The sequence below is a fragment of the Taudactylus pleione genome, unplaced genomic scaffold (assembly GCF_031769625.1).
Source record: "Taudactylus pleione unplaced genomic scaffold, aTauple2 ptg000128l, whole genome shotgun sequence".
Classification (NCBI taxonomy): Eukaryota; Metazoa; Chordata; class Amphibia; order Anura; family Myobatrachidae; genus Taudactylus; species Taudactylus pleione.
Genome location: NW_028284530.1, coordinates 3,119,762 through 3,135,735, shown reverse-complemented (window position 1 = coordinate 3,135,735; position 15,974 = coordinate 3,119,762). Strand labels below are relative to the sequence as shown.

At 46.5% G+C, this 15,974-nt stretch overlaps 1 protein-coding gene across 1 annotated transcript in view; it reads left to right on the top strand.

Annotated features, from left to right (window-relative positions):
- Window positions 1-15,974, top strand: part of DNAH12 (dynein axonemal heavy chain 12) — a 168,684-nt gene that overhangs the window by 48,955 nt on the left and 103,755 nt on the right. The window contains exons 20-27 of the mRNA XM_088472684.1: window positions 3,209-3,403; window positions 3,695-3,816; window positions 5,757-6,039; window positions 6,856-6,975; window positions 7,088-7,244; window positions 7,689-7,861; window positions 8,109-8,261; window positions 9,866-10,105. Of these exons, the coding sequence (XP_088328810.1) occupies window positions 3,209-3,403; window positions 3,695-3,816; window positions 5,757-6,039; window positions 6,856-6,975; window positions 7,088-7,244; window positions 7,689-7,861; window positions 8,109-8,261; window positions 9,866-10,105 (1,443 nt within the window). The remainder of the gene's footprint in view (window positions 1-3,208; window positions 3,404-3,694; window positions 3,817-5,756; window positions 6,040-6,855; window positions 6,976-7,087; window positions 7,245-7,688; window positions 7,862-8,108; window positions 8,262-9,865; window positions 10,106-15,974) is intronic.

Sequence of the window (15,974 nt, the reverse complement as noted above, 5' to 3'; positions counted from 1 at the left end):
TTCTAGCAAAATCGACTCCGGGAGTGTTTCCAAGTATGCGGCAGGTGTTTTCTAGAATGCGGCTGGTAGTGGCAGGTGAATTTTTAAAAATGACCTTAGGGACTTAAAAATATGCTTGCACCCATTTTCACATACCCCAAATTTTATGGGACTAGTTTTTTTCCAAAAAAAATAAAGCGAAGTGCTATTCTTCACCACTTCTTCATAGGCGCATTTATACACCTGCCAATTACCCCAATTACCTTCAGCAGGCCAAATCGGGGGTACCCATAGTGATCCCCCATGTCAGACCATCTTTTGGGGGGTGACAGGCTGATTTCCCCTAAAGTGACAGGACTTTACGATACTTACCTTTCCGCCGGGTCCCGTTTTCGCCGGATCCTAATTGAATACGGGGATAAGCAGGCATACGCCCGATACTTTATCCCTGCAAAAAACGGCGATGTTGGCGAAAAGTCCGACCTCGCACTTTTCGCCTCAATTTGAATATGCCTCTAAATGTGTTTTATTTAGCTGGCAAACTACAGGTCCCAGCAAGCCCTGTCATGTCCAATTTTAATGGTTACCAGGGCATTCTGGCACTTTGAGAAACACAAGCGCATTCATGCTCTGGCATCCAGGGCCCACTGGAACCTGCAGTACACCTGTAAAATAATAAAACATTAAAAAACACACCTTAGAATACATACACCCTGAGACATCCCTATTTATCTAATTTATTGCTCACCTATATTCCATGATTTATGCTTGGCAAACTAAAGCCCACATAGATGACGCACAACTTGACCCGTGAGGAGCCCCAATGCAAATGATCAGTTAAGCTGGTCATTGATAACGTATACACTAGCTTAGCTCTGATTGGTTAGAAACAGTGTATTCTGTTAACCAATCAAAGTGAGGTCGCCTCAAAGCTGCATGCTATTACGTTCTCTCTATAAATTGGAGCATCTAATACTAATCTAACCGGTATACATTCAGTATCCCAACACATGGGATGCTGGCGCTTAGAATACTGGCGCCGGCATCCTGACTGCCAGCATCCCCAAGGTAAGTAGCGGGATTGGGAGGAGGGTTAGGGCTATGGTTAGGCACTAGGGGGAGGATTAAGGTTAGGCATTAGTGGGGGAGGTTTAGGATGCAGGGAGGGAGGGGGAGGTTAGGTTTATGCACTGGGGGGGAGGTCAGGTTCTGGCACTGGGTAGAGAGGGGTGGGGGGGAGGGGGAGGGTTAGGATACCTACCAATAGGTGTCGATATCCTAACCCTGTCGGATGCTGGCATCGGGATTTTGACTGCTGGGATCCCGAGCACTCGTATCCCATAACCAGCCCATCTAACCTGAATTTAGATACTATAAGTCAGTTTGTTACCAATAAATCCTGTAAGTATATAATATCATTATATACTGTATTATCAGGGCCTACTAGGAAAAGCAGAAAATATAGTTAAATAGTACCTAAAGTCAGGAAATAAATTCCCCTATGCATATAATGGTAACCGTAGGCCTGGACACCGTGGTACATATGCCCTCTGTGCAGCATACCAGCCTGCTCTCCCAGAACGTTGGGGAGTCCCTCATTTTGTGGGAGCCCCATGGACTCCCGGAAGAGTAGGTCATCCTCCTGCATCCCACCCACCTCTCAGTGACGTGGGCAGGACATGGCCACAATGAGGTAATTCTCAGAGAAATGCTTAATCCTGGAGAGACGTGCACCCCCCCCTCAGTGATCACCTGCATCTCCCCAAATTAGCAAGTATGATGTGCAGGCTATGAGGAAAATTTAGGGAGTTTATAATCGCACAATGGCCGCAGGAACTGAGACGCCAGAGGCATATGTATAGGCTGAGACTCCCCGATAAATTTTGCGACAGGCCTGCGTTTGAGTCGCTGTCTCCCCGTTACCGCCGACAAATGTTCCCTGTCTGTCAGTCACTTTGTGAATAAATTCTCACTGTGAGCAGCATCGGTAATGAGTATTAGTGTACGTATTAGTAGTGAGTATTAGGGTTAGGGGTTAGTGTTAGGCACTAGTAGGAGGGGTTAGGGTTAGGCTGCGTGGGAGGACGGTTAGGGTTAGCCTGCAGGGGGAGAGGGTTAAGCTGCGTGGGAGGATGGTTAGGGTTAGCCTGCAGGGGGAGAGGGTTAGGCTGCGTGGGAGGATGGTTAGGGTTAGCCTGCAGGAGGAGAGGGTTAGGGTTAGTCTGCAGGAAAGGTGGGTAAGGGTTAGGAGTATGGTTAGGGGAAGGGTTAGGCACTAGTAGGAGGGATAAGGTTAGGCTGCGTGGGAGGATGGTTAGGGTTAGCCTGCAGGAAAGGTGGGTAAGGGTTAGGAGTAGGGTTAGGGGAAGGGTTAGGCACTAGTAGGAGGGATAAGGTTAGGCTGCGTGGGAGGATGGTTAGGGTTAGCCTGCAGGAGGAGAGGGTTAGGGTTAGCCTGCAGGAAAGGTGGGTTAGGAGTAGGGTTAGGGGAAGGGTTAGGCACTAGTAGGAGGGATAAGGTTAGGCTGCGTGGGAGGATGGTTAGGGTTAGCCTGCAGGAAAGGTGGGTAAGGGTTAGGAGTAGGGTTAGGGGAAGGGTTACAATACTTATCTGCATGGGATTTCCGTTGGGATTACGCTGCCGGGATTCTTACCCCTGGCATTATCAGCGCCGGGACCGCATACCCAACCCGTGGCACGCTATACTGCTATACATGCAAACAGACAATGTTTTTTTCTTCTACTTGTGAGTCACACCACGCATGTTTACAGAGTCGCAGATGAAATTTAGACTCATGGTAGCAGGAATGTGAGCACGGCGACTGGGAGGTAACAGGGGGGTGGCTAAAAAAACGCATGGCGATTATTGCGTCTTATGGGAGTGTCGCAGGCGTGTCACAGAAAGTAGTTATGTACAAAGATGCTTAACAGCTCACATAGGAGGCCACACTCAGACAAAGAAACTGCACCTGCCATAGGGGTGGTGTAAGTTTTGATGGTGCATCTAGAGACGTAGCAAGCGGTTTTTCTGCATCTACAGACGCTGACAGTGGGCGTCTCAGTCCTTGCATATACTCAGACGCACGGCTGTACACCAAGGAAGGGCTTTGTAGTGATATTAGCATAAAGACGCAGACAAGGCTGCGGCAAAGGACTCCGGATCGACCCCTATATGTCTATTGTATATTGTATAAGGCATGTAGTAGACTCTTTTTGTCGCCACCTTTAGCAATGGGAGGAACGCCTCATACGGATCCAAGAAACTATTGATGAATGGCTGAAAGTACAGGCTCAGTGGCTGTACCTAGACCCCATATTCTCCTCCGAGGACATCATGCAGCAAATGCCTGAAGAAGGACGGCTCTTCCAGACAGTGGACAGGAACTGGAGAGAGATCATGAAACACTGCGTAAAGGACCCTAAGGTAATCAGGAGTCTTTTCACTGCTTTGTCTTGTGCTACAGATAAGGGAGCACAGGACATGCCGGCGGCCAGGCTCACCCGTTATACTCTCCATGTCATTAGTCAAAGTAGGGGCATGTGAGGGGTTCTCCGCTGACTTGTATTTGTAATTTAAAAGACACTTTCTGTCTCGCCCAGAAGCAGCATGTAGGAAAGTGGGCATAGCAAGAACGGGTACCACACATTGTTGCTGCTATTAGATATACTATTACATTATCAGCTATTGATTGCCATCAAACTTCTTGTGTTTTAGGTCCTAAGTGCAACCTCCCTGACCGGGCTCCTGGAGAAGCTCCAGGACAGTAACGTACTTCTAGATAAGATCATGAAAGGACTAAATGCTTATTTGGAAAAGAAACGGCTTTTTTTCCCACGGTATGGATCTCATGCCTTTGGACTTGTAGGGGATGGATCTGGATATATTTGTGGTCTGATGTTTAGTCCTGTATGCATTAATAACTCAGGCACATAAACATGCTTGCCTAGTTTTTTGAAATGTTAGGGTACTCCCCATATTTTGGGGAGTCTCATGGACTGCCAGAAGAGTAGGTCAACCCCCTGCATCCCGCCCCACTTCCTAGTGAAACTCTCTTGAAGCGAAGAGGAAAAAAGTTGGCGGGTATGGACATGATGAAATGTATGGAGAACAGGAATTTTGTTTCCAAAAAAAGGGCCAGTATAAACAGCAGCTGGCTTTCAGGGCATTATGGGACCGGTAATTCAAATTAAAAGGAGGTTGCTTAGAGCCTGAATAGTTTGAACTTAGCAGTTGGGCCAAGAAAGGAACATTTACATGAATCAGGCTAATAAGGTATTTGTAGGAATGGAGACCCCTTTACCCAATGGTTACTCACAATGGAGGCAGCCATGTTTGTTTGAACTAATACTCATGAGAGTTTGGCCCATGAATTCACAAGGAACAGGCGATATGTAGCTTATAATTGGGACCAGTGGAATAAAGGCACTTTGTTACCTGGAAAGTGATTTGGTGCGTTCTCATGAATTTCAGTTGAGCCCACTGAATGGCTGTCACCACACTGGCCCACAGTAACATTATTGGTTCATACTCGGCCACTGCAGAGTCAGTAGATTCTGGGCACTAGAGTGTCCCCAGACTCTACTGCGCATGCGCAGAACGCCGGAAAAATGGCTGCTGCGGACGTTTTCTGGTGTTCTGTGTAGCGCTTACACCCGACGTGGGACCACGGACAGAGAGTTATAGATAATATGGGTGCAGGGTGTGCGGTGTGGGGCCCCTCTGGACCCGGGGGCCCGTGTGCCCCGCACACCCTGCACCCATTATAGATACGCCCTGGTAGGGTGTGCTGTGCATGTAATTATTATTATTATTATCGTTTATTTATATGGCGCCACAAGTGTTCCGCAGCACCTTACAAAGTACATAAATAGATTGATTTACAGTGACTTACAGTACAATACAATACAATACATTACAGGACATGGATAATATACAGTGCTACATTCGGGACCATAACACCCAGATAAGCAACAATGCAAAGCAACCAAGTGTTAGGTGCCCTGGTAGAGAGTAAGAAGTAGATGAAGGTAGAGTAAGGAGAAGCACAAGAGGGTAGAGGGCCCTGCTCACAGGAGCTTACATTCTAAGGGTGTAGGGCATGCTGTCCATGTAATGGGTGTAGGGTGCAGGGAATCGGTATGTGTGACCGCGGTTCAAATCCCGACGCCGGAAGACCGGCAACAGGTAAGTTTTTGTTTTTTTTTCACTATCCTTAACCCTAACCCTCCTTTAGGAGTGCCTAACCCTAACCTCCCCCTCTAGTGCCTAACCCTAACCTTCCCCCATAAGTGCCTAAATCTAACCCCCCTCCCCGCACCCTAAACCTAACCCTCCTGAGGGGGTGCCTAACCCTAACCTCCCCCCGGGGGGGTGCCTAACCCTAACCTCCCCCGGGGGGGGGTGCCTTATCCTAACCCCCCCTTTCCCTAGCCAGACCCTAACCCTCCCGGGGTATATGCCTAACCCTGTCCCCCCCGGTGTGCACTTAGATCCGGCCCTGCATAGCCCGCACATCGGCACATGCTCACTGAACTTTGCTTACGTATAAATGTCCCATTACAGCCCAGTTACAGTACGCATCTCCAGTCATAGGTATAGATGCGATTGAAATGCATACAACACTTCATCGCTCCTACCTGCTTGCGCTCCGTTCTACAGCATGCGCAATGAGAGAACATGCAAGATACGCTCCGCCAACAGGCGTACGTTCAACTTGCCATCAGCCCCAATGTCCTTTTTTATTTTGTGTGGTAATATATATATTTTGTTACTCCAGCTTTTTCTTCCTGTCCAACGATGAAATGCTGGAAATCCTGTCTGAGACGAAGGACCCACTTAGGGTCCAGCCTCATCTAAAAAAATGCTTTGAAGGAATCGCTAAACTGGAGTTCCTCCCCAACCTGGATATCAAAGCAATGTACAGCACTGAGGGGGAACGGGTGGAGCTCATTCAGAGTATCTCCACCTCAGAGGCCCGAGGGGCTGTGGAGAAGTGGCTCATCCAGGTGGAAGATGTCATGCTGCGGAGTGTACACGATGTTATTGCTCAGTCCAGGATGGTACGTTTTCCCCAAGGATGACCTTTAAGTACATGTATTCTCTTTGCTTTAATCATTCAAACAGTATGAAAGCACAGAATGAATTAGACACTTACAAAAGTAGAGATTCGTCGGGGTCTATTCATCATCGGGGGCCGTAAGTATCCACCTCGCCGCGGGCGATACTTATCACCGGAGCAATTCAGCATTGCTTCAGTGCGAGTACAGCTGCTCCAAAAAGCAGCTGTCCCCACGAACAGTAACACTACTACGTCTGTAGCAGCGTTACTTACCTGTCCCGTTGCCAGATTCTGGGCATGTGTGACCTAAGGTCATGCATGTACAAAGCTGATAGGGAGGCAGTGAGGAGGCAGCGGAGGGATCTGCTATGATCCCTCTTCGCATTCCCTGGAACTTCTTCCCATAGGAAGGAGCGAGGCTCCAACAACAAGCTCCATCTGAAGATGGCGTATGGTCTCGCAGGCAAACTCTGAAAACTTTTAAGTTTTCAGAGTTTGCTGACTATCAGGTGGTCCTACAGACCCCTGATGATGAACGGCCCGTTACCTTAAATATACGCAAACTACCATTTCTGCATGTGTTACAGACCATTTAGTGATGATGAATGGACCCCTCAGTAATACATAGAAAGTCAGTGTAACTTAGGGGGTAATTCTGGTTAACGGGAATGCACCCTAGCACAGACTGTAAAGCTGTCTAGTTCTGGGTAGCAGGTGGCATTTCATAGTGAGAGATGAAGATAGGATCCTTTCTAAATACCCTCATTGTTTCATGAATCGTTGCTGAATTATTATATGATTTTTCCCTCCCCAATAGGCTTATGGTCAGACTCCAAGGAAAGACTGGGTGAGAGAATGGCCGGGCCAGGTTGTGCTCTGTGTCTCTCAGATGTTTTGGACAAGTGAAGTTCATGAAGCTATCAGCAGTGGTCCTGAGGTACCGATTTCCGCATGGGTCAATACCAGGAGATATCATTAATCTTGTGGCTTGTATTTTGTAGGTTCCACAGTGTAAGTAATTGGGTTTCATTTCTACAACTTTCTTTTAGGGCCTAAACAATTACTATGAGAAACAGCAGCTGCAGCTTAATAATATTGTGGAGCTCGTGCGAGGCAAATTGTCCAAACAGACACGTACCACACTGGGAGCTCTGGTCACTATTGATGTCCACGCCAGGGATGTGGTGATGGAGATGATAAAAACAGGTTTGTCCTATGTGTTCCTTATGTAATGGGCATACCTGTCTTTCCCTAAGCTTGATTTTACACGCATGATATTTTTCTATGTATCATTGATGAATTATTACACTTATATTATTCTAGTAAAGAAATTTAAAAACCATGTCGGTAAATAAGTGATGGATTCAAACACAGGCATGGTCAAAGATGTCTGAAATTTAATACTTACATTTTTTGCTTGGCCATTTGAGCTTTTTGTCTCAACTTAGTAGCCAGCCATTTAGTCACTGACTGCAGGCTGCGAGTTGTCATTTGCTTTTTTTTTATTTAACTGAATGGGATTTACATTAAAATAGATTAACAGTGGAAGTTAAGGTGAGAATGAAGAAACCATTTTACTTTATATATGAAAGTATCATATTTGTCCCCTAAGTGTATATCAGGTTGAACATTCTCCTTTCTGTTCCTCAGGAGTTTCCCATGAGACAGACTTCCAGTGGCTGGCACAGCTGCGGTACTACTGGGAGAACGAGAATGCCAGAGTACGGATCATTAACTGCAATGTGAAGTATGCCTATGAGTACCTGGGAAACTCTCCACGATTGGTCATTACACCGCTCACAGACAGATGCTACAGAACTTTGGTATGATACATCGGTCATATGTAGTAAACCTTTATTTGACCCAAAAATTTTAAGCAAATATCAATGAAGATCTCAAAACATGTAAATAAATAAGAACTGTACAATAATGTCAGACTTTTTGTATCTATTAGAAAATATATATGAGGGTTTTTTTTGCTTATCCAATTTGAGCGTAGTAAATAGTATAATTTGAGGAACATATGTTCTAACCGTCTCATACCGCTGTCCTCTATATTTTGACTGGTAGATTGGTGCTTTTTACTTGAACCTCGGCGGCGCTCCTGAGGGTCCAGCCGGCACTGGAAAGACGGAGACTACAAAAGATTTGGCCAAGGCGCTAGCTGTGCAGTGTGTGGTGTTCAACTGCTCTGATGGTCTGGACTATATAGCAATGTCCAAGGTATGTACAGATTCTGGAGTTCATGAAGTAGTCTCCAGCAACTTAACTATATTCTTCTCAAATGCTGTGCAGTGAACTCCAATAAAACCTGCACGACAGGACGGGTGTGTATTAAAAGATCTACAGTAATTAGATACAGTCAAAACGTCAACACCAACTGGCAGACAGGGAATAGGTCGACAGGTACAAAAGGTCGACACACAAAAGGTTGACATGGATGACGATCGACTTGGTCAAAAGGTCAACATTGGAATGGTGGACACATGTTTTTTTTTTTTTCTAACCTTAATCTTCACCCTAACCGTCTCCTTGGTGCCTAACCCTATCCCTCCCTTCTGGTGCGTAACCTTAACAGCCAGGTTAAGTGCCTAACTGTTCCTTCTATTGCCTAACCCAAACCGTCCTGCCTAGTACCTAACCCTAACCATCCCTCCTAGTGCCTAACCCTAACCGTCGCTCCTAGTGCCTAACCCTAACCATCTGTCCCAGAACCGTAACTAGACTTTTTGGCGCCCTGTGCAAGAGAGAGCATTTGCGCCCCCCCCCCCATTTTTTAAATAGGGACATAAGATGCACCTGAAAAAGGGCCATGGCCTCATGGGTAAGGACCAGAGAAGAGGGAATCGGCAGCAGTGGAAATCCCGATCGTCCTCAGGTAAGTATTAGCTAACCTAATTCTACCCCTTAGCCCTCCCTTAGGGGTGCCTAACCCTAACCGCCCCCCCCAGTACCTAACCCTAATCCCCCCTCTAAGTGCCTAAACCTAACCCCCCCCTTCCCCGCTGCCTAAAACTAAGTCCCCAGGGGGTGCCTAATCCTAACCTCCCCCTGGGGGTGCCTAACCCTAACCCCCCCTTCCCCTAGCCTAAACCTAACCTCCCGGGGGGGTGCCTAGCCCTAAGTACCCCCGGGAACCCTAAACCTAACCCTCACCCCCCCCCCCCCGCGGCTATGCGCGCTCGGCGCCCGGTGGCCCGTCGATCAGGATGCCGGGCGTCGGTTTCCCGGCGTATGTCTAATGACAGACATTGACGCCTGTCTTTAGACCCTTGCCGGGGTATGACAGTCAGGTAGCCAGCTGTTGGGATTAGGTCCGCCGGCTTCCCGACTGCATACCGGGAAGAGATAGGGGTGGCCAGGAGATGCTGGGGATAAAAGAAGAGGAAGCTGCAAGTGAAAATGGTAATAAACAGGAAAATTGACAGGCCCAAACAGCGCCCCCTGCCCTGCGGTGCCCTGTGCCATGGCATAGGTCGCACCACCCTAGTTACGGCCTTGATCTGTCCCTCCTAGTGCCTAACCGTAACCGTCTGGGTAAGTGGCTAACTGATTTACTATGAACTAGTTTATTATGATGTAATTATCTGGTTGCTGGATGCGGTTCTAATGATACATACTTATGATTGTTTCTTCTATGCAATAAGAGCATAATATTTTTTACATATATTCATAGTGTGATTCTGTCTATTGAGTATGTATATTTCATGTATTTTTATTTAATGAATTTATCTATAGAATTTGTGTTTATTTATGTATTTTGATTATTTTGACAGTGATGTTTTTTTGTTATGAGATCAGTAACTTTTTCTTATGATTTATTCTAGTTTTTCAAAGGTCTGGCATCATCAGGAGCCTGGGCATGCTTTGATGAGTTTAACCGTATTGAATTAGAGGTGCTGTCTGTGGTAGCCCAGCAGATCCTCTGCATCCAGAGAGCCATTCAAACCAAGATGGACATGTTCAACTTCGAAGGAACCGAACTGAAGCTTAATCCAAACTGCTTTGTAGCCATCACCATGAACCCTGGCTACGCAGGGCGTTCCGAACTTCCAGACAACCTCAAGGTAAAATGACATACAATGACTGCCAATGAACGGATGTAGTTATAACACAATTTCTATATGAGAGACCATAATGAAAAGTAGAAGACCGATCAAGGCTGTTAGTGTTAGGAGGCAGGGTAAACCCGGGCAATATACAATGCAGTCCAAATTAAACAATTATTTGATAATTAGGGAGCCAAGTGGGCTACAGCTAGAAAAACATGTAGGATCGCCTAAAGCAGAGACTTTTTCGGGTCAAAAGCATTTTCCAGTAGCGGAAGGTGGCTCAGTGGAGATAAATTGTGAGGGACAAACCACGGTTATCAGCAGCTGATTGTCTTTCATGTCTCTTTAAATGTCTCCACCTTCCATTGTCTCTCTTCATTCCAATCATATCACATCACCAGTACCGACACACAGTGTCGGACTGGGGCATGAAGGGTGCAACAGGGGATTACAGTGTTAGAGGCCCATACTTAATGGGTGTGGCCAGCCACCACAGAGGCTTGGTTGACCATTAGAGAGAACATAGCCAACATGGCTACAACAATGCATGGTCTGGGCCCATTAATTTATAGTTTATGCAGATAGTGCAAACAAACCAAGCACCCATGTTCATCAGAGGTCCTGCTTCACCAGGTCACCTAGAAGAGGGAATGGGGCCCCCAGGCAGTGCGGCCCACCAGGGTTCTCCCCTTTACCCCTGTGGGCCAGTCCAACCCTGCTGACACAGAAATGCCAGTTGCCAGTAACGGCTGTAATATTGGAGGCTAATAATACTAGTGCCTTAGAGTAGCCACATGCACTTTGCCCATCATCAACTACAAGTGATATTACGCTGCCTTATGCATCACTTGTTCCGCACCCCTAATAGAGTGTGAACTCAAATGAGTAGGGTAATTCCACTATTTCATGTCATGGCTTTATAAATTACGTTTAATAACAATAATATTCAGGAGTGTCTGGGATGCTGGGTATGTATATACAGCTGAATGAGGAACAGGGGCTATAGACTGTATTCTTGATACAACCCATCTGGGACCACAGACACAACAGTGCTTATTCTGACCCTGTACACACTATTATAAATAATGTAATAATGGGCATTGTAACTGTAGTTACTATCACTTTTACCAACAAGATAGAAATAGACATGCACTAATTTGTTAATTCCCTGCCACCTGCTCCCTCAGCTCCCATGCACAGCCTTGTGTGTAATAATATATAATGCAGGAGCCCTGTACCAGCAGGCTGCTTCCTTGTGCTTATACTGTATATAATGCTGAAGCCCTGTATTCTGCTGGCTGCTGCCACCTGCTGGGTAAAGAAAGGGATTACTAGGGATCTGACCGTTTTTAATCATACTTATAACTGAAATATATTACTGGCATATACACTGAAGTGCCAAAGCCATGGGATAGATGCCTAGTATCGTGTAGGACCCCCTCTAGCGAAGTGCAGCAACTCGTCGTGGCATTGATTCCACAATTGGAAGACCTCTGAAAAGATTTTGACCCCTGCAGTCTGAATAGCTTCCCACAGCTCCCTGATATCTGTAAGTGCAGGATCTTGGGTGCAAATGGATCTCACCACCACATCACATAAATGCTTGATTGGCTTCATGTCACGTGAATGTGGTGGCCACACCATTCGTCGGAACTCTCCAGAATGCTCATCGAACCATTTCTGGTCAACTTGGGACCAATGACATAATGCATTATCCTGCTGGAATATTAAATTGTTGTGGGGGTACATAAAGTCCATGAAGGTCTGCAAATGGTCCACAAAGGCTGTTTATGATGTAACAGCAAGTCTAGTATACAGAGGGGAAAATCACCTTCTGCATTCACTTTGCCATTTCTATCTATCTATCTATCTATCTATCTATCTATCTATCTATCTATCTATCTATCTATCTATCTATCTATCTATCTCTATCTATCTATCTATCTATCTATCTATGTATCTATCTATCTATCTATCTATCTATCTATCTATCTATCTATCTATCTATCTATCTATCTATCTATCTATCTATCATTTAGAGTAAAATATGATGACACTACACTGTCAGTAGACTCAGTGGCCTCCCTCCCCGCGCATGACCTCGGGAGGGGACATGGCTTCTGGGAAGGTGACGTGGCCTCGCATCCCGAACCCGGTTCCCGGGCCGTGGTTAAACTTATCAATGAGGTGGTGAGGGGTCCAGGAGGTGCGGGCGCGGGCACCTACTGCCAGTTACTGCGTTCTCTGCTAGAGACTTCCTGCATACCACGGTGATAGACTCAGGGCTGAGATTACTCCCCCAAGCCTTCATTATTATTGACAAACCCTGCGGACATTCTTGGTGCATTCCAGTTTTAAACTGACTTTTATTACGATCTGATGCCGCTGAGCTTGTGCACAGCCAGTGACATAGATGCTGGAATCCCACAGTGAGGAGGAGGGAAGATATCCCTTTTAAACAGCACCTTATTCACCAACAGTGTGCCTTATATGTCTGTTTTGATGTGGCTGGTCTGAATCTACTTTGCAGAAGGAGACTTGTTACAATTGGATACACAATCGCAGGCTCCAGGAATCACTGGAATTAAACAGAGCTAGTGTTTCCTTTTTTTCTCTACAGAGACTATTTTCATCTAATGGTGCATACACACGATCAGATTTTTCCTTCAGATATGGACGATAACGATTTAAAAATCGTTCAGTCGTTCATATCTGAAGGAAAATCGTTCATATCTGACATGCCTGAACGATGGACGATCAACGATGCGCGTTCCCGATGGTCAGATAACGATTTCTGACATCTGATGGGTTTGCAGTCAGACTTGGACGATTCCATTCATTTTAATGCAGTCAAAAATCGTTCAATCGTTCAAATCGTTCAAAACTTTGGTAAAATCGTTCAAATCGTTCAGATCGTTTAATCGTTCAATCGTTCATCTGACAAATCTGACAAGTCTGACAAATCTGACCGTGTGTACGCTCCATTGGAGCATACACACGGTCAGATTTGTCAGACTTGTCAGATTTGTCAGATGAACGATTTGAACGATTTTACCAAAGTTTTGAACGATTTGAACGATTGAACGATTTTTAACTGCATTAAAATGAATGGAATCGTCCAAGTCTGACTGCAAACACATCAGATGTCAGAAATCGTTATCTGACCATCGGGAACGCGCATCGTTGATCGTCCATCGTTCAGGCATGTCAGATATGAACGATTTTCCTTCAGATATGAACGACTGAATAATGGAGCATACACACGGTCAGATTTGTCAGACTTGTCAGATTTGTCAGATGAACGATTTGAACGATTTTACCAAAGTTTTGAACGATTTGAACGATTGAACGATTTTTAACTGCATTAAAATGAATGGAATCGTCCAAGTCTGACTGCAAACACATCAGATGTCAGAAATCGTTATCTGACCATCGGGAACGCGCATCGTTGATCGTCCATCGTTCAGGCATGTCAGATATGAACGATTTTCCTTCAGATATGAACGACTGAACGATTTTTAAATCGTTATCGTCCATATCTGAAGAAAAAATCTGATCGTGTGTATGCACCATTAGTCTACCAGCCCAGCTGGGACTATTGCATTTTACAAGTGTAATTATTTGGTTTTTTTTATGAAGAGAATTCTCTATCTGTTTATAATGTGTTTTTATGTGATGACCTTTTAGATTAAATCTGTTTATCTATAAACCAGACTTCTCCATTGATCTTTAACACTACCCAGTATAACGCAATTCATTTCAGTTTATTCATGGATATTTGTTTGGAGGTTGCAGACACCTCTTTGTAATTGCTGCATTCTGGGTGTGATTCTGATTAATTTAGGAATATATGTGAAGGGAATAGTGTTTTTTAGCGCCATCAGATTTATTTGGATTTGATTATTAACAGTCACAGTTCATAACTGACAATTCTATAGCAAGTCACATGATCAGCCTATTGAGGTTATCACATTCTACCTGTATTTCACTATATATCTACAGTATCTATCTACTCACCCTGCACCCAATATAGTCTTTATACTTACCTGTCCATTGTCTCCAGAGTGCTGGTCTGCAACGCTGGGCCGGCACTGCAGAGCAGCAAAAATCACTGGGAAAATGGCCGCGGCCATTTTCCCGGTGACTTGCGAATGCGCAGTACTGGTGTCCCTGGGAATACAGCATGGACACCATTTTTCCGGAGACCCACGCATGCGCAGTAGATTCTGGCACTTACAGGATCTACTGCACCCGTGACCGCCGGAGAGAGATGGGGGCCGCACTGAGTCACACGGACCACCTCCTCTCTTAAAACGAAGCTGTATCTATCTATGTATCATTATTTTCATATATAACATTTAAGTTAAACTTAATATACCTTAATTTGTAACATGTCATATCAGCAGATTCAGTTGATAATTGACAGTTCTCTACAAAATGGTGACCTTTCTACCAATGCTTACTGACATCACAAAGGCTGTTTATGATGTAACAACAAGTCAGTGGTGTAACTATAAATTTTGCTCCCCCTACTAAAAAAGTTTCAGACGCCCCGCCACCCCCCGCCAAAAAAGTTTCAGACCATCCCCCCCCCCCCCCTCGTGGCATTTTGGTAAAATAGTTACAGGGGCGTGTATACACAATTTGGCTCCCAGTGCAAAAGTAAAAAAGTGTGCCCCCACCCCCCCTAGACAGTTTGCAGTATTTTTCCTCCTTATAGTAATGCCCCTTACACATTATGCCAAACACCGTAATGCCCCTTACACATTATTCCACACACCCTGCGTCACACTACCTGCTTCTCTCACCCACCCCCTGTGCCTCCTGCTTCTCTCACCCACCCCCTGCACCTCACACTACCTGCTACTCCCCACCCCCTGTGCTTTACGCTACCTGCTTCCCCCCCACCGCCTGCGCTTTATGCTACCTGCATCCCCCCACCCCCTGCGCCTCATACTAGCTGTTTCTCCCCACCCCTGCGCCTCACACTACCTGCTTCTCCCACCCGCCCCCTGCTTCCCCCCCACCCCCTGCGTCTCACACTAGCTGCTTCCCTATCCTACTCACACCTCACAGTGCTCACACTACTTTGCCCCTGTTATAGTACCTCTCAGTCCCCCTTTGCTGACAGAAACCGGCTGCATCTCCTCCTTTCCCATCCCCAACGCTCTCCGTGGACGGCTCGGCACCAAGCAGGGCACTCCTTTGATCAGCGCTGCCTGAGACTGGCTGCTTCTCCTCCCCCTCTCAAGACAGGCAGTGGGCTCTACGCGGTGGCTCAGCACCCAGCAGGAACACACACACACATCTTCAGCGCTGGGATAGTGAATCGGGCCCCCAGTGCCAGGGCATGAAGGCAGAATACAGTGGCACCTTAAACTTTGAGCCGGCTTCTGAGAATGGATCCCATGCTGCGTTCTCATCAGCTGCCTCAAAGTTCCCCTCCCCGAGCGTGCACACACACAGTGACAGCAGGGAGGCGGAGCTGAGGAAACTGACGGGAGGGAGGCGATGTTGAGGACAGCGTCGCAAGGAGGCGGGGCAGCTGACAGTTTGCCGGTAGGGAGGCTGTGCTGCGGAATCCAGACCGACCTGTCTGGCCCTGCCTGTCTGTACCTCTATGTCTCCCCGGCACAGTAAAGCAGGGAGCCCCTAGGTGCCTAGTAGTAACAGACGCTAGAGGTCCAGTAGGACCTCTAGTGTATGTCTCCTCCTATGCGGCGGCCATTTTTGGAGGGCCGGTTTTCAGCAGATTTCATGCGGACAGCTAGTCCGCATGGAATCTGCAGCCTCAAAGCCACCGCGCCCCACAAGCCTCTGCGCCCCCAAGCAACCACGGGGTCTGCAGGGGCTGTAGTTACGCCACTGCAACAAGTCTAGTATA